The 22,189-nt window shown below is 43.6% G+C and overlaps 1 protein-coding gene, 1 non-coding gene and 1 pseudogene across 2 annotated transcripts; 1 reads left to right on the forward strand and 2 right to left on the reverse strand.

Moving 5' to 3' along the window:
* Window positions 1-2,892: 2,892 nt before the first annotated feature.
* LOC110495092 lies at window positions 2,893-3,312 on the reverse strand (annotated as a pseudogene).
* Window positions 3,313-7,345: 4,033 nt separating this feature from the next.
* LOC110494905 (gastrula zinc finger protein XlCGF17.1-like) lies at window positions 7,346-11,620 on the reverse strand. Its single transcript, XM_036973163.1, has 2 exons — window positions 11,448-11,620; window positions 7,346-8,894 (listed from the first exon to the last, which is right to left on the reverse strand). The coding sequence occupies exons 1-2, from the start codon at window positions 11,551-11,553 to the stop codon at window positions 8,284-8,286; spliced, it is 717 nt and encodes a 238-aa protein (XP_036829058.1). The 5' UTR covers window positions 11,554-11,620; the 3' UTR covers window positions 7,346-8,283.
* Window positions 11,621-13,920: 2,300 nt separating this feature from the next.
* On the forward strand, window positions 13,921-14,002 carry trnal-aag. Its single transcript has one exon. It is a non-coding gene; the product is annotated as a tRNA-Leu (tRNA).
* The last annotated feature ends 8,187 nt before the right edge of the window (window positions 14,003-22,189 follow it).

A 22,189-nucleotide genomic window follows, 5' to 3' on the forward strand; every position in this document is an offset into this window, starting at 1 on the left:
CTCCTCTTCCTCGTCCACTGTAACACCCTCTATCTCCTCTTCCTCTTCCACTGTAACAGCCTCTATCTCCTCTTCCTCTTCCTCGTCCACTGTAACACCCTCTATCTCCTCTTCCACTGTAACACCCTCTATCTCCTCTTCCTCGTCCACTGTAACACCCTCTATCTCCTCTTCCTCGTCCACTGTAACACCCTTTATCTCCTCTTCCTCGTCCACTGTAACACCCTCTATCTCCTCTTCTTCGTCCACTGTAACACCCTCTCTCTCCTCTTCCTCGTCCACTGTAACACCCTCTATCTCCTCTTCCACTGTAACACCCTCTATCTCCTCTTCTTCGTCCACTGTAACACCCTCTATCTCCTCTTCCTCGTCCACTGTAACACCCTCTATCTCCTCTTCCTCTTCCATTGTAACACCCTCTATCCCTTCTTCCACTGTAACACCCTCTATCTCCTCTTCCTCGTCCACTGTAACACCCTCTATCCCTTCTTCCACTGTAACACCCTCTATCTCCTCTTCCTCGTCCACTGTAACACCCTCTATCCCTTCCTCCTCTTCCACTGTAACACCCTCTATCCCTTCTTCCTCTTCCACTGTAACACCCTCTATCCCTTCTTCCTCTTCCACTGTAACACCCTCTATCCCTTCTTCCTCTTCCACTGTAACACCCTCTATCTCCTCTTCCTTGTCCACTGTAACACCCTCTATCTCCTCTTCCTCTTCCACTGTAACACCCTCTATCCCTTCTTCCACTGTTACACCCTCTATCTCCTCTTCCTCGTCCACTGTAACACCCTCTATCCCTTCTTCCACTGTAACACCCTCTATCTCCTCTTCCTCGTCCACTGTAACACCCTCTATCCCTTCCTCCTCTTCCACTGTAACACCCTCTATCCCTTCTTCCTCTTCCACTGTAACACCCTCTATCCCTTCTTCCTCTTCCACTGTAACACCCTCTATCCCTTCTTCCTCTTCCACTGTAACACCCTCTATCCCTTCTTCCTCTTCCACTGTAACACCCTCTATCCCTTCTTCCCCTTCCACTGTGACAGCCTCTATCCCTTCTTCCTCTTCCACTGTAACACCCTCTATCCCTTCTTCCCCTTCCACTGTGACAGCCTCTATCCCTTCTTCCCCTTCCACTGTGACAGCCTCTATCCCTTCTTCCCCTTCCACTGTGACAGCCTCTATCCCTTCTTCCTCTTCCACTGTAACACCCTCTATCCCTTCTTCCTCTTCCACTGTGACAGCCTCTATCCCTTCTTCCTCTTCCACTGTAACACCCTCTATCCCTTCTTCCCCTTCCACTGTAACACCCTCTATCCCTTCTTCCCCTTCCACTGTGACAGCCTCTATCTCCTCTTCCTCTTCCACTGTGACAGCCTCTATCCCTTCTTCCCCTTCCACTGTAACACCCTCTATCCCTTCTTCCCCTTCCACTGTGACAGCCTCTATCTCCTCTTCCTCTTCCACTGTGACAGCCTCTATCCCTTCTTCCCCTTCCACTGTGACACCCTCTATCCCTTCTTCCCCTTCTTTCAATGTGACAGCCTCCTCTTCCTCCTTTTTTCATTCTGAAAGCTTCCTCCTTTCAATATTTGGTAGCGCTTCATTTGAATGTCTGTTTTAGTACAAATATTGTAATAAATTACAATAATTCATAGTTATGCTGTAATAGTAACATCTAACTGGTGGTAATTGCTGTCTGTAATTACAGGGGTGTAACAATGAATGCTTGTCACCGTGCTTATTACGAATGTTAAAGTTTCCGCTAGCATCCTAATGCATCTTTTTGACCAATTGAAATTATCTGATCAAAACATGGGAGTTTTTGCCACCAAGGATTGTGACACGTCTTCAACGGTCACATGGGGCAGGAATGATGGAATGGCGATTTTTCACAAAGTAATTGACAGACTCTATGTCCATGTTTACATTCCAAGAGCAATTGGATTCTCAAAAAGAACAACGTGCACCACTCGGGGACTCGAGGACGGATTTCGGGAAACGCTGGGCTGAAAATCAAATACCAATAGGGTAACTTTAGACCGTCCCCTCGCCCATACCCGGGCGCGAACCAGGGACCCCCCGGGCGCGAACCAGGGACATCAACAACAGTCACCCATGAAGCATCGTTACCCATCGCTCCACAAAATCCGCGGCCCTTGCAGAGCAAGGGGGAACCACTACTTCAAGGTCTCAGAGCAAGTGACGTCACCGATTGAAACGCTATTTAGCGCGAACACCGCTAACTAAGCCGTTTCACATATGTTACACCACTATGACGTGCTCACATGTTGGCAGTACCCGCGTTTAACCACTAGATGGCCTCCGTGCTCCACGGTAAAGTTTTCCCCCTCTGCACGAGTCTCTCAGCAGCACTGCAATGTGGGGACTTTCAAAGTCAGTTGGCATGCAATGTTTTTCTTCGCTACATGACAATTCTCCATTCCAACACTTATTATTGGGACTCTTTGCCCTATATCATCACTATCACTCATTACTCCTAGTGTATTTCCCCCTCCTTTGACTGTTCTACTATAGGCATACTAATATACATCTAATCACATTCTAGTGGTCACGTCCCTCTCGTTAGCAGATAATATTGAAGCTAGAATTCCGCCGAGTAAAACGTGCACTACGCAGCTTCTATTTCTATGTGACCCTTTATTTAACTAGTCAAGTCAGTTAAGAACCAACTCTTATTTACAATCACGGCCGGTTGTGATACAGCCTGGAATCGAATCACGGTCTGTGGTGACTCGAGAGCAGGGAACACGACGTGTTCGTCAACAACATACATGGTGGGAAATGTAGAGGGACGTGTAGAAATGAAACAATTGTGCCTTTTTGACGGAAATATTTGGGGTATTTTGGAGATCGGGTCATCGTTTAAGCGCGCTCTCCGCGAATACCGCGGGCCAGCTAGATGTCCTTGGACATGATGGTCACCCTCTTGGCGTGGGTGGCGCACAGGTTGGTGTCCTCGAACAGGCCGACCAGGTAGGCCTCGCTAGACTCCTGCAGGGCCATCACGGCGGAACTCTGGAAGCGCAGGTCGGTCTTGAAGTCCTGGCCAATTTCTCTCACCAGGCGCTGGAAGGCCAGTTTGCGGATCAGCAGCTCAGTGGACTTCTGGTAACCTCGGATCTCTCTCAGAGCCACGGTACCGGGCCTGTAACGGTGAGGCTTCTTCACGCCGCGGGTGGCGGCGGCGATCTTGCGCGCAGCCTTGGTGGCGAGCTGCTTCCTGGGTGCTTTGCCACCGGTGGACTTGCGAGAGGTTTTACTTGGTTCTGGCCATGGACGCATTGTACGATACACAGAGAGTAACTGTCGAGAAAAGGAGCTGAGCACAGAACAACTGAGATGCACTGCAGCAGGTAACTTCCATTGTAAACTACATTAAACCACATCCACTGAGCACGTGCGCCTGTTCGCACAACTATGTGGAGATACGGCCCCGCGTCGTCCGGGTTCGGCAGGTATAGGCGGTCATTGTAAAAAATAATTTCTTCTTAACTGACTTGCCTAGTTATTTTTTTTTAAACAAATCTATCATGCTTGTGTTCCTAGTTCCAATAGTGATATCTAACTTGTGTTTGTGTTCCTAGCTCCAACAGTGATATCTATCATGTTTGTGTTCCTAGCTCCAACAGTGATATCTATCATGTTTGTGTTCCTAGCGCCAACAGTGATATCTATAATGTTTGTGTTCCTAGCTCCAACAGTGATATCTATCATGCTGTGTGTTCCTAGCTCCAACAGTGAAATCTATAATGTTTGTGTTCCTAGCTCCAACAGTGAAATCTATAATGTTTGTGTTCCTAGCTCCAACAGTGATATCTATCATGTTTGTGTTCCGAGCTCCAACAGTGATATCTATCATGCTGTGTGTTCCTAGCTCCAACAGTGAAATCTATAATGTTTGTGTTCCTAGCTCCAACAGTGAAATCTATAATGTTTGTGTTCCTAGCTCCAACAGTGATATTAAACATGTTTATGTTCCTAGCTCCAACAGTGATATCTAACTTGTGCTTGAGTTCCTAAAAAGTCAGATCCACTTCATGTATTATTAGGACCTGCCCTGGAGCAGCCATGTTGACGTCATGACCAGGGTCCCTTTAACCAAAGCAGACCTACTGGGCATCTACATCAGCTACTTATCAAATCAAATCACGTTATTGGTCCATTCACATGTTGTAGCAGATGTTATTTGTCCATACACACGTTGTAGCAGATGTTATTGGTCCATACACACGTTGTAGCAGATGTTATTGGTCCATACACATGTTGTAGCAGATGTTATTGGTCCATACACATGCTGTAGCAGATGTTATTTGTCCATACACATGTTGTAGCAGATGTTATTGGTCCATACACACGTTGTAGCAGATGTTATTGGTCCATACACATGTTGTAGCAGATGTTATTGGTCACATACACATGCTGTAACAGATGTTATTGGTCCATACACACGTTGTAGCAGATGTTATTGGTCCATACACATGTTGTAGCAGATGTTATTGGTCCATACACACGTTGTAGCAGATGTTATTGGTCCATACACATGTTGTAGCAGATGTTATTGGTCCATACACATGTTGTAGCAGATGTTATTGGTCCATACACATGTTGTAGCAGATGTTATTGGTCCATACACATGTTGTAGCAGATGTTATTGGTCCATACACACGTTGTAGCAGATGTTATTGGTCCATACACATGCTGTAGCAGATGTTATTGGTCCATACACATGTTGTAGCAGATGTTATTGGTCCATACACATGCTGTAACAGATGTTATTGGTCCATACACATGCTGTAGCAGATGTTATTGGTCCATACACATGCTGTAACAGATGTTATTGGTCCATACACATGCTGTAGCAGATGTTATTGGTCCATACACATGTTGTAGCAGATGTTATTGGTCCATACACATGTTGTAGCAGATGTTATTGCGGGTGTAGTGAAATGCTTGTGTTCATAGCTCCAAACAGTAGTATCTAACAATTCACAACAATTCCACACAAATCTAAAAGTAAAAGAATGGAATTAAGAAATATATAAATATTAGGACAAGTAATGTCAGAGTGGCATTGACTAAAATACAGTAGAATAAAATACAGAATATACACATATGAGGTGAGTAAATACAGTAGAATAAAATACAGAATATATACATATGAGATGAGTAAATACAGGAGAATAAAATACAGAATATACACATATGAGATGAGTAAATACAGTAGAATAAAATACAGAATATGTACATATGAGATGAGTAAATACAGTAGAATAAAATACAGAATATATACATATGAGATGAGTAAATACAGTAGAATAAAATACAGAATATGTACATATGAGATGAGTAAATACAGTAGAATAAAATACAGAATATGTACATATGAGATGAGTAAATACAGTAGAATAAAATACAGAATATATACATATGAGATGAGTAAATACAGGAGAATAAAATACAGAATATGTACATATGAGGTGAGTAAATACAGGAGAATAAAATACAGAATATGTACATATGAGATGAGTAAATACAGGAGAATAAAATACAGAATATGTACATATGAGGTGAGTAAATACAGGAGAATAAAATACAGAATATATACATATGAGATGAGTAAAGCAGTATGTAAACATTATTCAAGAGACCAGTTGTGGAGTCTGTTTTCCCTGGCTGTCACCCTCACATACCACGATCACATCCTGACCTCACTCAAACCCTGACCGTTCAAGCTGGAGAGTGTCCAGAAGAGACCCCTGCAGCAGAATCATTCTAGGCCGGTCGTAACTGTACACCAGCTACCGGGAAGCACTCATGTAAGACAGGAGCAGATTTGCCTGACATTTTGTTAAGTCCCTGAAGAACTCCCAGTTTACAGACTGGCTCCCTCCAACCAGAGAGCAAACTGAACACTCTCTGTCTCCGTGACAACAAACAGGCTGCTATCAGACTCTGCCGTTGCCCAGAGCTTTAGAAATGCCTTCCTAAGAACTCTAAAGATGGACTGTATTTTCTCAAGCTGCCAACCAAAAAAACTTGTCGTTGATTTGTATTAAAATGTGTTTTGCTAGTTTAGAATGTTACTATTTGATAATTATATATGATTGACGTTATGATTGTAGATTGGTGTACAATTCAGTCTATGACTGTGAGAAAGAAAGGAAAAGCTGCTACTACTACTACTACTACTACTACCACTACTGTTACTACTACCACTACTACTACCACTACTACTACTGTTACTACTACTGTTACTACTACCACTACTACTACCACTACTACTACTGTTACTACTACTGTTACTACTACTACTACTACTGTTACTACTACCACTACTACTACCACTACTACTACTGTTACTACTACTGTTACTACTACTACTACTACTGTTACTACTACCACTACTGCTACTACTACTACTACTACTATTGTTACTACTACCAGTACTACTGCTACTACTACTGCTACTACTACTACTATTGTTACTACTACCAGTACTACTGCTACTACTACTGTTACTACTACTACTACCACTACTGCTACTACTACTACTACTACTACTACTACTATTGTTACTACTACCAGTACTACTGCTACCAGTACTACTACTACCAGTACTACTGCTACCAGTACTACTGCTACCAGTACTACTGCTACCAGTACTACTACTACCAGTACTACTGCTACCAGTACTACTGCTACTACTACTACTGTTACTACTACTACTACCACTACTACTACTACTACTACTATTGTTACTACTACCAGTACTACTGCTACCAGTACTACTGCTACTACTACTACTGTTACTACTAATACTACCACTACTGCTACTACTACTACTACTACTACTACTACTATTGTTACTACTACCAGTACTACTGCTACCAGTACTACTGCTACTACCAGCACTACTGCTACTACTACTACCAGTACTACTACTGTTACCAGTACTACTGCTACCAGTACTACTACCAGTACTACTGCTACTACTACTACTACTACTACCAGTATTGCTGCTACTACCAGTATTACTGCTACTACTACTACTACCAGTATTACTGCTACTACTACTACTACTACCAGTATTACTGCTACTACCAGTACTACTACTACTACTACTACTACCAGTACTACTGCTACTACTGCTACTACCAGTATTACTGCTACTACTACTACTACCAGTATTACTGCTACTGCTACTACTACCAGTACTACTGCTACTACTACCAGTACTACTGCTACTACTACTACTACTACTACTACTACTACCACCAGTATTACTGCTACTACTACTACTACCAGTATTACTGCTACTACTACTACTGCTACCAGTACTACTGCTACTACCACTACTACTGTTACTACTACTGTTACTACTACCACAGTTACCACTACTACAGCGACTACTACTGCTACTACAATTCAGTCTATGACCGTGAGAAAGAAAGGAAAAGCTACTTCTACGCAACATAAGTGGTTTTATCCACATTTCAGCCTCATAACGTCAAATAATCAATATTCAGACTATCGACCAATAAAACAAAGTCTGTAACAGTAATAAAATAAAATGGCGTTTAGTCATATATTATCGTAAAATATAGTCTGAAGATGGGGGGAAACGTGGTGGAATCCATTTGAAATTCAAGAAAGCCGTTTTGTGGGACTACTACTGTGTCCACTACCTGGAAAAACACAAACATTTCAAACTGTCATTGAATATTACCATACGTTGTTCCACGTTTGAGATCAGTCCTCATTTAACAATGCTTAACTATGTATTAAAAAAGGCCATTGAAACACACCTAAAGTAAACGTATATTTTCTAGATCAGTAAAAATGCTATGCAAAACGGCATTCTAATGTGTCACTGTAGAGATGACCCTCTTGACTTCTCAACCGCCTGGTAGAGCTCTGTAACAAAGCGCCATTCTAATGTGTCACTGTAGATATGACCCTCTTGACTTCTCAACCGCCTGGTAGAGCTCTGTAACAAAACGCCATTCTAATGTGTCACTGTAGATATGACCCTCTTGACTTCTCAACCGCCTGGTAGAGCTCTTTCACTTGATTGGAAAAATAATATTGGAAATTCTTATTTCAGTTGGTAGTAATAAGAATTTAATGTTGAAGAATTGTTTTAACGCGTTTTCTCAAGAAGAAACAGAGGGTAACTTTTGTTTCGTCGTCATCGCTGTCGAGTATACTTTCTACAATTTGGTTTAATGTGGCATAAACAAAAAAACACGATTTTCAGTCAAAAATATGAGATAAGGGCGGGAGCACTGTGTGTGTTCTCTCATGGAGACTAAGTGCATGTGACGTGAAATATGTCTTTCCACACCGGGAGCAGTGGTAAGGCATCTTCCCTGTGTGTGTTACCTCGTGGTCTGTCAGGTGCCTAAACTGGGTAAATATCGTTCCACACTGGGAGCAGCGGAAAAGCTTCCCCCCTGTATGGCATTTCTCATGCACTTTCAGGTTCCCTAAATTCTTAAACGTTTTTTCACAATGAGAACAGTGGAAAAGCCTCTTTACTTCTGTGTGAGTTCTCTCGTGTGATTCCAGGTTCCCTAACTGGATAAATCTCTTTCCGCACTGAGAGCAGTGATAAGGTTTCTCCCCTGTGTGTATTTTCGTATGTGCTTTCAGGCTCCCTGAATGGGTGAATCTCTTTCCACACAGGGCGCAGTGGTACGGCTTCTCTCCCGTATGTGTCCTCCCGTGCGTTTTCAGGTTCCCTAAATGGTTAAAACTCTTTCCACACTGGGAGCAGTGGTGTCGTCCAGCTGGTTTGGACGTCGCTGGGTCCGGATCCCCCGAAGGACTCTTACCGCTGTCAACGTGAGAGTCTGATCTCTCTCCTGCCAAAGACAGTGTTTAGTTAGACAGACATGTACGAAGTCCACATGATGAAACCTCCTGCTAAGTCTTTGTATGGCATTTAATATAGATCCCTCAGAGCAGAGTGGCTGTAGAGAACTGTAGGCTAATAAAATAAATCCTATTGAACTTTACATGTTGTTGTGTCTTTTTTTGTTGACATCCAAATCTGATCTAGATTTATGACATCCTTATTACATCTTGACATCCTTATTGATCAGAAATGACATCCAAATCTGATCTACTTCTTATGGGGTTGTAAGGGAATTTATCCAAATCTGATCTCTATAACCTCCTTATTGATCTTCACATCCAACATCTGATCTCTATAACCTCCTTATTGATCTCCACATCCAACATCTGATCTCTATAACCTCCTTATTGATCTCCACATCCGACGTCTGATAAAGGGTTAGCAGGGCATCAATGGAATGTGGACGTCAGATTAAAAGAGGTTGGTTTCAATTTATTGACTAAGACTTTGGAAGTAAATCCAAATTCAATATATGACATCAAAATAGGTTAAATAAACAGAAACAGGAAGTATAAATAGAATATTGATTGATTGATTTATTTGTTGATATTCTTTTGCTTTTAACTCAGCTAAGGTGAACTGGAGGAGTGTGCTCGTACATGCCCTTAGGGATAGGGCCACCCCTTTTTTCTCCACTTCCTGTCTGAATGACGTGCCCAAAGTAAACTGACTGTAGCTCAGGCCCTGAAGGATATGCATATAATTGGTACCATTGGAAAGAAAAAAACATTGAAGTTCGTAAGAAATGTTACAATAATGTAGGAGAATATAACACAATAGATATGGTAGGAGAAAATCCAACTGGATTTTTTTATTTTTTGGAGAGACCATCCTCTTAGAAATGCAAGAGAAAGGTCATATTGTAAAATAGCTCCCTGATGCAATTCCTATGGATTCCACAGGGCGTCAACAGTACATCCTGTACAAAAACAAACTCACGTCCTTGACAACTTCCTGGACAACAGCTCTGCACTGCTTCACGAAGCGCAAGAAGTATGAATGCCCTTCTACTTCTGAAGAGGTCGTATCTCTGTAAATGCTACATGGTCAAGTATGAATGCCCTTCTACTTCTGAAGAGGTCGTATCACTGTAAATGCTACATGGTCAGGTATGAATGCCCTTCTACTTCTGAAGAGGTCGTATCACTGTAAATGCTACATGGTCAGGTATGAATGCCCTTCTACTTCTGAAGAGGTCGTATCACTGTAAATGCTACATGGTCAAGTATGAATGCCCTTCTACTTCTGAAGAGGTCGTGTCACTGTAAATGCTACATGGTCAAGTATGAATGCCCTGACTTCTGAAGAGGTCGTATCACTGTAAATGCTACATGGTCAAGTATGACGGCCTAGGAACAGTGGGTTAACTGCCCTGTTCAGGGGCAGAACGACAGATTTGTACCTTGTCAGCTCTGGGATTTGAACTTGCAACCTTCCGGTTACTAGTCCAACGCTGTGGACCTGTGGAGCTTCTCAATGTAATGTTTTCTTCACCTAAAACAGCTAGCAAAATAAAAGTGTGTTTTTACATCCATTGAGAATTACAATAGTTCCTCAATGTATATAAAAAATATTTTCCAGCTCTCTCCCTTTTCGATGAACCACTCAGCGGGAAACAAGTCAATGCTCTGATCCAGTGGAAACGCCATAAAATAGACCTGATTACTTCTCATCAGTACTTGACTTGGACTGGAATAGGTTCCGGTACTCATTTTGGGTGCTGGTACTGTTTATATGTAGGTGCAGGAGCTCCACTATACTTCTGAGCTAATATTCTATGAGAGGAACATTTGAGGTTTCGCTACTCAGCTCCAGTGAGCGCCTGTCCAAGTCGAGCATTGCTTCTTATCTCTTGCGCAAATAGCCTACAGCTGTGTCGGTCCTGAGCTCACCGGTTGAGGGGAAACTCTGAGGATCCAGAATATTTTTATACAATGTTGCTAGGTTGCTAGCACAAGCTTCAGGCCTGACCCAAGTTAATAGTTGATACAGTGTTTCAAGTTGGTTGCAGACAGGCCATGCATAGTCAATGTGATTTTATAGGATATTTATTTTTTAAATCAGGATATTTTCTACCTGCAGGCTGCAATGTTTTTATTTGTTGACTTTATGTCGGCTATTTTTACATAGTTGGAAACAGAAAATACTTTATAGGTTTTTATAATTTTCATTTAGATTGAATTTTGATGAACAACATGACAATGATTTTGACATATGAAGACGTTTATTATAAATGAAATTAAAATGTTCCATGAAAATGTGCAGATGAAAACCATATCTGGCACGCAGATAAGTAGAAATGGTACGATAAATTGGCATTCCACATAAGAAAAGGCAGAATGGTGTCTATATATGGAAAAATACACGCTAAAAAAATAAATCGACCAAGATTTGTATTAGTTGGGGAACAGCTCTACTGGGAACAGATACCAGCCCTACTGGGAACAGACCCGAGTGGGCAGATCTATTGTATTTGTTCAAACTAAACTACAGCACTTACTTTGATGAGTCAAATCTGATCCTTTCTTCTCTTCTCCTCCTCTCACAGTTCCACTCAGCCCTGTTGTTTTCCTGCAGTCCACCAGCAGCACAGACAACCTCTTCATACCCAGCAGTAAGGTGTTTCCGGGAGAGGCACGACACGGGGACTCCGGGAGGGAGGAAGGGCTAGCGTTGTCCTGGTAACCATAAAGAGGGGACACAGACACATATCATTATGGATGCTGATGTCACTGTTGACAAAGTGCTTTACAGAAACCCAGCCCAGACCCAGATAGAGCAAGCTGTATGCTAGACCAGACCAAGCTGTACCATCTGGTGTTCTGATCTGGAGAGACTCTTCTCTGCCTCGTCAGCATCAGGATGTTGTTGAGGCTCCCCAGAGGATCCATAATAGTCATGTCTCTCTCCTGTGTGAATGAGAACATCAAAACAGATGGTAAACTTATGACTTTTTATTGCAATCACAGATGGTAGGGAATTTGATTTGATTGGTCCTCAACTCACAGCTCAGACACAACACTTGAGTCAGGATAAAGTGGGGTTAGCCTGCCCCCTGATTGGTCCTCAACTAGCCTGCTCCGGAGAAGGTTAGAGATGAAGGATTTGTTGCCATAGAAACTTACATGGTTAAGAGGTAAGAGACCTTCAACAGTTATCCTGAGTTGAATTCAGTGAGTCGAATTCAGAATTGAACCGAAGTCAGCTCACTAACTCCTCTATCCCACTACATAGTATACCCCTCAGAGTTAAACAGGCTGTTGTGGGTTCTGATGGGAAATCAAAGTTGAGCAGGTGTTCATAATGTTTTGTAAACTCGGTATATATCGGGTTCAGATGGGGTATGACCGTTGAACTGAGGTCGTTGGGCATTTAGAAGTTATATTCTTCAAGAATCAATGGCTACAACTCTCTCTAATGTGTCATCAGGTTCTAGGACTTCTTCTCTGCTTTTAAACTGTGAGATGTGAAGTTGTGGACTGGTTCCGAGTGACATTATTGGTGTACAGAGCGCTCTGTGAATTTCATAGGTTCCCGTGCCTTATTGTGTCACAATGCCCCATATGTCAGCTCTCGGTTTCCACTCTCAGCGGAGCTGACTTGAACTGGCAGGTTTCACACCCCACATTTACATAGGGAGTAACGTGTCACATTTTCTGGCCTATCCAGAAAAATGATCTCTTCCTCTTGAGAGAGTGAGCCCAGCTTGGGAGACAGCTCCCAGTGTGGAAAGATGTTTACCTGCTGACTAAACTAAATTCATTTAGATGTAAATGGACAATAAAGTATCAATTTAAAAGTTTTTAAAAAATGCATGTACCAATCACAGATTGCCCCTTTATCAATTCCTCCAGTACTGAACAATATATTTGAGTGCATAACTTCAGTAGAATGCCCCTTTAAAACCGCACCCGTAGCCTAGTTCAACAACTGCTGAGTTTTTTTAGACAATACTCACTGCTGTTAATAAGATCTTCTGTCTCCTCCTCTTTCACTCCCAGAAAAGCTTCAACCTTCTCTTTTATTGAGACAGCCTCCTCTTCCTCCCAAAAAGGTTCCTCTTTCACTGAAACAGCCGCCTCTTCCTCCTTTTTCATTCTGAAAGCTTCTACCTCCTCTTCCACTGTGACAGCCTGTATCCCCTCTTCCTCTTTCACTCCTAAAGTTTCATTCTCTTCTTTCAATGTGATTACCTCCTCTTCCTCCTTTTTCATTCTGAAAGCTTCTACCTCTTTTTCCACTGTGACAGCCGATACTCCCTCCACTCCAAAATGCTCCTCCTCTTCTTTCAATGTGATAGCCTCCTCTTCCTCCTTTTTCATTCTGAAAGCTTCTTCCTTTCCTTTCACTATAATATCATCCTCTTTTACGACAATGTTCAGCCCCTGAGCTTCTTTCTGAGTCCAGCAGACCTCTGTAGCAGGGGAGAAGTAGCTTAGTGAGCTCATGGTCGGGGATATTAGTTCGCTAAATAGCATTAGCTGGTTAGCATTAGAAACTAGCCTAGTGCCGGGCTCAGTATCAATCTTAAGAATTTAACACATTTAACATGCAAATGACGTTACAATTAAGCAGTTGATACGTTAACATAATTGTGTTTAAACCACTGAGGCAAATATACACAAGAATGGCCTAAAGAGCTTCAATATTCCGGTTTCATGTTGCCTAGCAAGCAATCGAGGTGGATGAATACGTAGCCGTGTTGCTCTTCTTAGCATCCCGTCCACTAGATTATACGTCACGGAAGAATTACTCGCGTCGCCATCTGTTGGCTGAATTGGTTGACGCAAAGAGGATTCTGTCAAACAATGTCATAACAAATCATTTCAATGTAAGGTTTTTCCACACTTCTTATACATACACACTATACAACTATCTGCGGAGTTGATTAAAACCGGAAACATTCGGTATTGGTGGATATCAATATGTTGAATCATCTGGAAGATATATATATATATATATATATATGCATCGGTAGCGTGGCCGAGCGGTCTAAGGCGCTGGATTAAGGCTCCAGTCTCTTCGGAGGCGCGGGTTCGAATCCCGCCGCTGCCAGATATTTTGGCTCTTGAGTGGCGCTGCATCTCAGAGTCGTCTGGAGTCGCCACTACAGACTGTATCACAGTTTAGAATCGGTCGTGATCGGAAGTCCCATAGTGCGGCTCACAATTGGCCCATGTCATTGTAAATAAGAATTGTTCTTAACTGACTTGCCTAGTTAAATACGGGGCTAAAAAAAATATTTATATATATCATCAGAACTGACGGACATATTGTCCTCATTCCAGCACAGCTGTTGATTCTCCAATCCTTTTTCTCCATTTCATCCGCACTACTCGCCTCCTTTTCCTAAACGATGGTTCCTCGTCGTAGATGTATGTCTCGAAGGTGAATGTTGATCCAACACCTGCAGCTAATTCAAACCAGCCCACTGGGTACAGACGTCATTTCAACGTCGAGTTTTGATTTACATTTGGTTAAAATTGTCAACTAAAAGTGAATTCAACATGAAATCAACTAAACATTTCACCGTGTCATTGGATTTAAATTGGGTGAAAATGCTTAGTGTTAATCCTAAATCTTCAGCAATGCGTGGGCGAGTCAGTGCCACATGTTCATTTTTGCCGATATCAAGAAGTTATCCTGAAAAACCTAGGCTATGTGGCAAATAACGTTAAAAAAAATGTCGTCTTCCCTGACAACAAAAAAAGATTGCTGTTTTGAAACTGCAGTCCAAGTGCAGTAACTGCAGTCGGCTGTGGTATTTAGGACGCAGTAATTGCAGAATAGCTGCAGTGTACCACAAGGTTAATTTGATTGTACTAAATAAATGCGTTCTTTGGTTTCCATGACAATTAACTGTTTTTCCTTCACTCCTATTGATAAAGACCATTTTATTAAAAGGCATCTGTGCTGCATGTGTGAAGTGGCATCCTGTCATTAGCCCACAACATGTTTAGTTTGTAATTGCACAACAATGATTTTAATGTTAGTATTTTTTTTTTTAATAAAACATATCTGTGATATGGTTCAAAGCAGGGCTTGATGTGATATGGTTCAAAGCAGGGCTTGATGTGATATGGTTCAAAGCAGGGCTTGAACTGAAGGGATGCGTGACGATATAGTTTTAACCCTTGTTATAGTGAATGGTAAAACCCATAGGCTACCCACCCCTGGTTGGTTTATAAATGGTAATAAACAATGATCCACGGTGCTTTCTGCATATCGAAGGTCTTGCTCAGCCTCAACATGGGGTCATGGTAGACATATAGGCCTATGAAAAACATTGCATTTTAAATATGAAATCGAGTATCATTATCCCATTATACCGTTATCCCATTGAAAGTATGGTTGTTTTAAATGCTCCCGAAGTGAGAATATGTAATGTAATAAGCTATGCCTGTATCAAAAGACCACTGAAACAATATGTTTCTATCCATACACCGAACAGGTTAACAGACACTCAGTTTTCCATAGAAACGTTCATGACGGATTTTCGTCTGAATCTCTTCTTTGTATTTGACCTAGTCTAAAACAACCACAGCACCCCCCCCCCCCCCCCCCCCCCCCTGTCTGCAGGTTTGATGCAAAGATGACTCTTACATTAGTTCATTAAGTGCCTGTTCTTCTGTCCTGGTGAGGCTTGTTTTTCCTCATATACACAGACACAGCTTCTTGTTGGACTGACCTACAGCTGGTATTGATGGAGGAGTTGTGCCCCTGATAGGACATACACAGACACAGCTTCTTGTTGGACTGACCTACAACAGGTATTAATAGAGGAGTTGGTAACCATAGAATAGAATATGCCTTTTGGGTTTAATCAGTAACAGTTATTTGTTATTTTAGGGGGTAGATCAGCTTTAATATGAAATCAAATTTTTATTCGTCAAATACAACAGGTGTAAACTTTACAGTGAAATGCTGACGAGCCCCTAAACAACAATTCAGTAAAAAGAAAACATGTAAATAAGAAAAATAAATAAAAGTAATTAAAGAGCAGCAATAAAATAACAATAGTGAGACAATATACAAGGGGGGTACCAGTACAGAGTCAATGTGGAGGCTATATACAGGAGGTACCAGTACAGAGTCAATGTGGAGGCTATATACAGGGGGTACCGGTACAGAGTCAATGTGGAGGTTATATACAGGGGGTACCAGTACAGAGTCAATGTGGAGGCTATATACAGGGGGTACCAGTACAGAGTCAATGTGGAGGCTATATACAGGGGGTACCAGTACAGAGTCAATGTGGAGGCTATATACAGGAGGTACCAGTACAGAGTCAATGTGGAGGCTATATACAGGGGGTCCCAGTACAGAGTCAATGTGGAGGCTATATACAGGGGGTACCAGTACAGAGTTAATGTGGAGGCTATATACAGGGGGTACCAGTACAGAGTCAATGTGCAGACTATATACAGGGGGTACCAGTACAGAGTCAATGTGGAGGCTATATACAGGGGGTTCCAGTACAGAGTCAATGTGGAGACTATATACAGGGGGTACCGGTACAGAGTCAATGTGGAGGCTATATACAGGGGGTACCGGTACAGAGTCAATGTGGAGGCTATATACAGGGGGTACCGGTACAGAGTCAATGTGGAGACTATATACAGGGGGTACCGGTACAGAGTCAATGTGGAGACTATATACAGGGGGTACCAGTACAGAGTCAATGTGGAGGCTATATACAGGGGGTACCGGTACAGAGTCAATGTGGAGACTATATACAGGGGGTTCCAGTACAGAGTCAATGTGGAGGCTATATACAGGGGATACCAGTACAGAGTCAATGTGGAGGCTATATACAGGGGATACCAGTACAGAGTAAATGTGGAGGTTATATACAGGGGGTACCAGTACAGAGTCAATGTGGAGGCTATATACAGGGGATACCAGTACAGAGTCAATGTGGAGGCTATATACAGGGGGTACCAGTACAGAGTCAATGTGCAGACTATATACAGGGGGTACCAGTACAGAGTCAATGTGGAGGCTATATACAGGGGGTTCCAGTACAGAGTCAATGTGGAGACTATATACAGGGGGTACCGGTACAGAGTCAATGTGGAGGCTATATACAGGGGGTACCGGTACAGAGTCAATGTGGAGGCTATATACAGGGGGTACCGGTACAGAGTCAATGTGGAGACTATATACAGGGGGTACCGGTACAGAGTCAATGTGGAGACTATATACAGGGGGTTCCAGTACAGAGTCAATGTGGAGGCTATATACAGGGGATACCAGTACAGAGTCAATGTGGAGGCTATATACAGGGGATACCAGTACAGAGTCAATGTGGAGGTTATATACAGGGGGTACCAGTACAGAGTCAATGTGGAGGCTATATACAGGGGATACCAGTACAGAGTCAATGTGGAGGCTATATACAAGGGGGTTCCAGTACAGAGTCAATGTGGAGGCTATATACAGGGGATACCAGTACAGAGTCAATGTGGAGGCTGTATACAGGAGTTACCAGTACAGAGTCAATGTGGAGGCTATATACAGGGGGTCCCAGTACAGAGTCAATGTGGAGGCTGTATACAGGAGTTACCAGTACAGAGTCAATGTGGAGGCTATATACAGGGGGTCCCAGTACAGAGTCAATGTGGAGGCTATATACAGGGGGTCCCAGTACAGAGTCAATGTGGAGGCTATATACAGGAGATACCAGTACAGAGTCAATGTGGAGGCTATATACAGGAGATACCAGTACAGAGTCAATGTGGAGGCTATATACAGGAGATACCAGTACAGAGTCAATGTGGAGGCTATATACAGGAGATACCAGTACAGAGTCAATGTGGAGGCTATATACAGGGGGTACCAGTACAGAGTCAATGTGGAGGCTATATACAGGGGGTACCAGTACAGAGTCAATGTGGAGGCTATACACAGGGGGTACCAGTACAGAGTCAATGTGGAGGCTGTATACAGGGGGTACCAGTACAGAGTCAATGTGGAGGCTGTATACAGGGGGTACCAGTACAGAGTCAATGTGGAGGCTATATACAGGGGGTACCAGTACAGAGTCAATGTGGAGACTATATACAGGGGCTACCAGTACAGAGTCAATGTGGAGGCTGTATACAGGGGGTACCAGTACAGAGTCAATGTGGAGGCTATATACAGGGGGTCCCAGTACAGAGTCAATGTGGAGGCTATATACAGGGGGTTACCGGTACAGAGTCAATGTGGAGGCTATATACAGGAGGTACCAGTACAGAGTCAATGTGGAGGCTATATACAGGAGGTACCAGTACAGAGTCAATGTGGAGGCTATATACAGGGGGTTACCGGTACAGAGTCAATGTGGAGGCTATATACAGGAGGTACCAGTACAGAGTCAATGTGGAGGCTATATACAGGGGGTACCAGTACAGAGTCAATGTGGAGGCTATATACAGGAGGTACCAGTACAGAGTCAATGTGGAGGCTGTATACAGGGGGTACCAGTACAGAGTCAATGTGGAGACTATATACAGGGGGTACTGGTACAGAGTCAATGTGGAGGCTATATACAGGGGGTACCAGTACAGAGTCAATGTGGGGGCTGTATACAGGGGGTACCAGTACAGAGTCAATGTGGAGGTTATATACAGGGGGTACCAGTACAGAGTCAATGTGGAGGCTATATACAGGGGGTACCAGTACAGAGTCAATGTGGAGACTATATACAGGGGGTACCGGTACAGAGTCAATGTGGAGGTTATATACAGGAGGTACCAGTACAGAGTCAATGTGGAGGCTATATATAGGAGGTACCAGTACAGAGTCAATGTGGAGGCTATATACAGGGGGTACCAGTACAGAGTCAATGTGGAGGCTATATACAGGGGGTACCAGTACAGAGTCAATGTGGAGGCTATATACAAGGGGTACCAGTACAGAGTCAATGTGGAGGTTATATACAGGGGGTACCAGTACAGAGTCAATGTGGAGACTATATACAGGGGGTACCAGTACAGAGTCAATGTGGAGGCTATATACAAGGGGTACCAGTACAGAGTCAATGTGGAGGTTATATACAGGAGGTACCAGTACAGAGTCAATGTGGAGGCTGTATACAGGGGGTACCAGTACAGAGTCAATGTGGAGGCTATATACAGGGGGTACCAGTACAGAGTCAATGTGGAGGCTATATACAGGGGGTACCAGTACAGAGTCAATGTGGAGGCTGTATACAGGGGGTACCAGTACAGAGTCAATGTGGAGGCTATATACAGGGGGTACCAGTACAGAGTCAATGTGGAGGTTATATACAGGAGGTACCAGTACAGAGTCAATGTGGAGGCTATATACAGGAGGTACCAGTACAGAGTCAATGTGGAGGCTGTATACAGGGGGTACCAGTACAGAGTCAATGTGGAGGCTATATACAGGGGGTACCAGTACAGAGTCAATGTGGAGGCTATATACAGGAGGTACCAGTACAGGGTCAATGTGGAGGCTATATACAGGGGGTACCAGTACAGAGTCAATGTGGAGGCTATATACAGGGGGTACCAGTACAGAGTCAATGTGGAGGCTGTATACAGGGGTTACCAGTACAGAGTCAATGTGGAGGCTATATACAGGGGGTACCAGTACAGAGTCAATGTGGAGGCTATATACAGGGGGTACCAGTACAGAGTCAATGTGGAGGCTGTATACAGGAGGTACCAGTACAGAGTCAATGTGGAGGCTATATACAGGGGGTACCAGTACAGAGTCAATGTGGAGGCTATATACAAGGGGGTTACCGGTACAGAGTCAATGTGGAGGCTATATACAGGGGGTACCAGTACAGAGTCAATGTGGAGGCTGTATACAGGAGGTACCAGTACAGAGTCAATGTGGAGGCTATATACAGGGGGTACCAGTACAGAGTCAATGTGGAGGCTATATACAGGGGGTACCAGTACAGAGTCAATGTGGAGGCTATATACAGGGGGTACCAGTACAGAGTCAATGTGGAGGCTATATACCAGTACAGAGTCAATGTGGAGACTATATACAGGGGGTACTGGTACAGAGTCAATGTGGAGGCTATATACAGGGGGTACCAGTACAGAGTCAATGTGGAGACTATATACAGGGGGTACTGGTACAGAGTCAATGTGGAGACTATATACAGGGGGTACCAGTACAGAGTCAATGTGGAGGCTATATACAGGGGGTACCGGTACAGAGTCAATGTGGAGGCTATATACAGGGGGTACCAGTACAGAGTCAATGTGGAGGCTATATACAGGGGGTACCAGTACAGAGTCAATGTGGAGGCTATATACAGGGGGTACCAGTACAGAGTCAATGTGGAGGCTATATACAGGGGGTACCAGTACAGAGTCAATGTGGAGGCTATATACAGGGGGTACTGGTACAGAGTCAATGTGGAGACTATATACAGGGGGTACCAGTACAGAGTCAATGTGGAGGCTATATACAGGGGGTACCAGTACAGAGTCAATGTGGAGGCTATATACAGGGGGTACCAGTACAGAGTCAATGTGGAGACTATATACAGGGGGTACTGGTACAGAGTCAATGTGGAGGCTATATACAGGGGGTACCAGTACAGAGTCAATGTGGAGGCTATATACAGGGGGTACCAGTACAGAGTCAATGTGGAGGCTATATACAAGGGGTACTGGTACAGAGTCAATGTGGAGACTATATACAGGGGGTACCAGTACAGAGTCAATGTGGAGGCTATATACAGGAGGTACCAGTACAGAGTCAATGTGGAGGCTATATACAGGGGGTACCAGTACAGAGTCAATGTGGAGGCTATATACAGGGGGTACCAGTACAGAGTCAATGTGGAGGCTATATACAGGGGGTACCAGTACAGAGTCAATGTGGAGGCTATATACAGGGGGTACCAGTACAGAGTCAATGTGGAGGCTATATACAGGGGGTACTGGTACAGAGTCAATGTGGAGACTATATACAGGGGGTACCAGTACAGAGTCAATGTGGAGGCTATATACAGGGGGTACCAGTACAGAGTCAATGTGGAGGCTATATACAGGGGGTACCAGTACAGAGTCAATGTGGAGACTATATACAGGGGGTACTGGTACAGAGTCAATGTGGAGGCTATATACAGGGGGTACCAGTACAGAGTCAATGTGGAGGCTATATACAGGGGGTACCAGTACAGAGTCAATGTGGAGGCTATATACAAGGGGTACTGGTACAGAGTCAATGTGGAGACTATATACAGGGGGTACCAGTACAGAGTCAATGTGGAGGCTATATACAGGAGGTACCAGTACAGAGTCAATGTGGAGGCTATATACAGGGGGTACCAGTACAGAGTCAATGTGGAGGCTATATACAGGGGGTACCAGTACAGAGTCAATGTGGAGGCTATATACAGGGGGTACCAGTACAGAGTCAATGTGGAGGCTATATACAGGGGGTACCAGTACAGAGTCAATGTGGAGACTATATACAGGGGGTACTGGTACAGAGTCAATGTGGAGGCTATTTACAGGGGGTACCAGTACAGAGTCAATGTGGAGGCTATATACAGGGGGTACCAGTACAGAGTCAATGTGGAGGCTATATACAGGGGGTACTGGTACAGAGTCAATGTGGAGACTATATACAGGGGGTACCAGTACAGAGTCAATGTGGAGGCTATATACAGGAGGTACCAGTACAGAGTCAATGTGGAGGCTATATACAGGGGGTACCAGTACAGAGTCAATGTGGAGGCTATATACAGGGGGTACCAGTACAGAGTCAATGTGGAGACTATATACAGGGGGTACTGGTACAGAGTCAATGTGGAGGCTATATACAGGGGGTACCAGTACAGAGTCAATGTGGAGGCTATATACAGGGGGTACCAGTACAGAGTCAATGTGGAGGCTATATACAGGGGGTACTGGTACAGAGTCAATGTGGAGACTATATACAGGGGGTACCAGTACAGAGTCAATGTGGAGGCTATATACAGGAGGTACCGGTACAGAGTCAATGTGGAGACTATATACAGGGGGTACCAATACAGAGTCAATGTGGAGGCTATATACAGGGGGTACTGGTACAGAGTCAATGTGGAGACTATATACAGGGGGTACTGGTACAGAGTCAATGTGGAGGCTATATACAGGAGGTACCGGTACAGAGTCAATGTGGAGGCTATATACAGGGGGTACTGGTACAGAGTCAATGTGGAGACTGTATACAGGGGGTACCAGTACAGAGTCAATGTGGAGGCTATATACAGGGGGTACC

The sequence above is a fragment of the Oncorhynchus mykiss genome, unplaced genomic scaffold (assembly GCF_013265735.2).
Source record: "Oncorhynchus mykiss isolate Arlee unplaced genomic scaffold, USDA_OmykA_1.1 un_scaffold_223, whole genome shotgun sequence".
NCBI classification, from domain to species: Eukaryota; Metazoa; Chordata; class Actinopteri; order Salmoniformes; family Salmonidae; genus Oncorhynchus; species Oncorhynchus mykiss.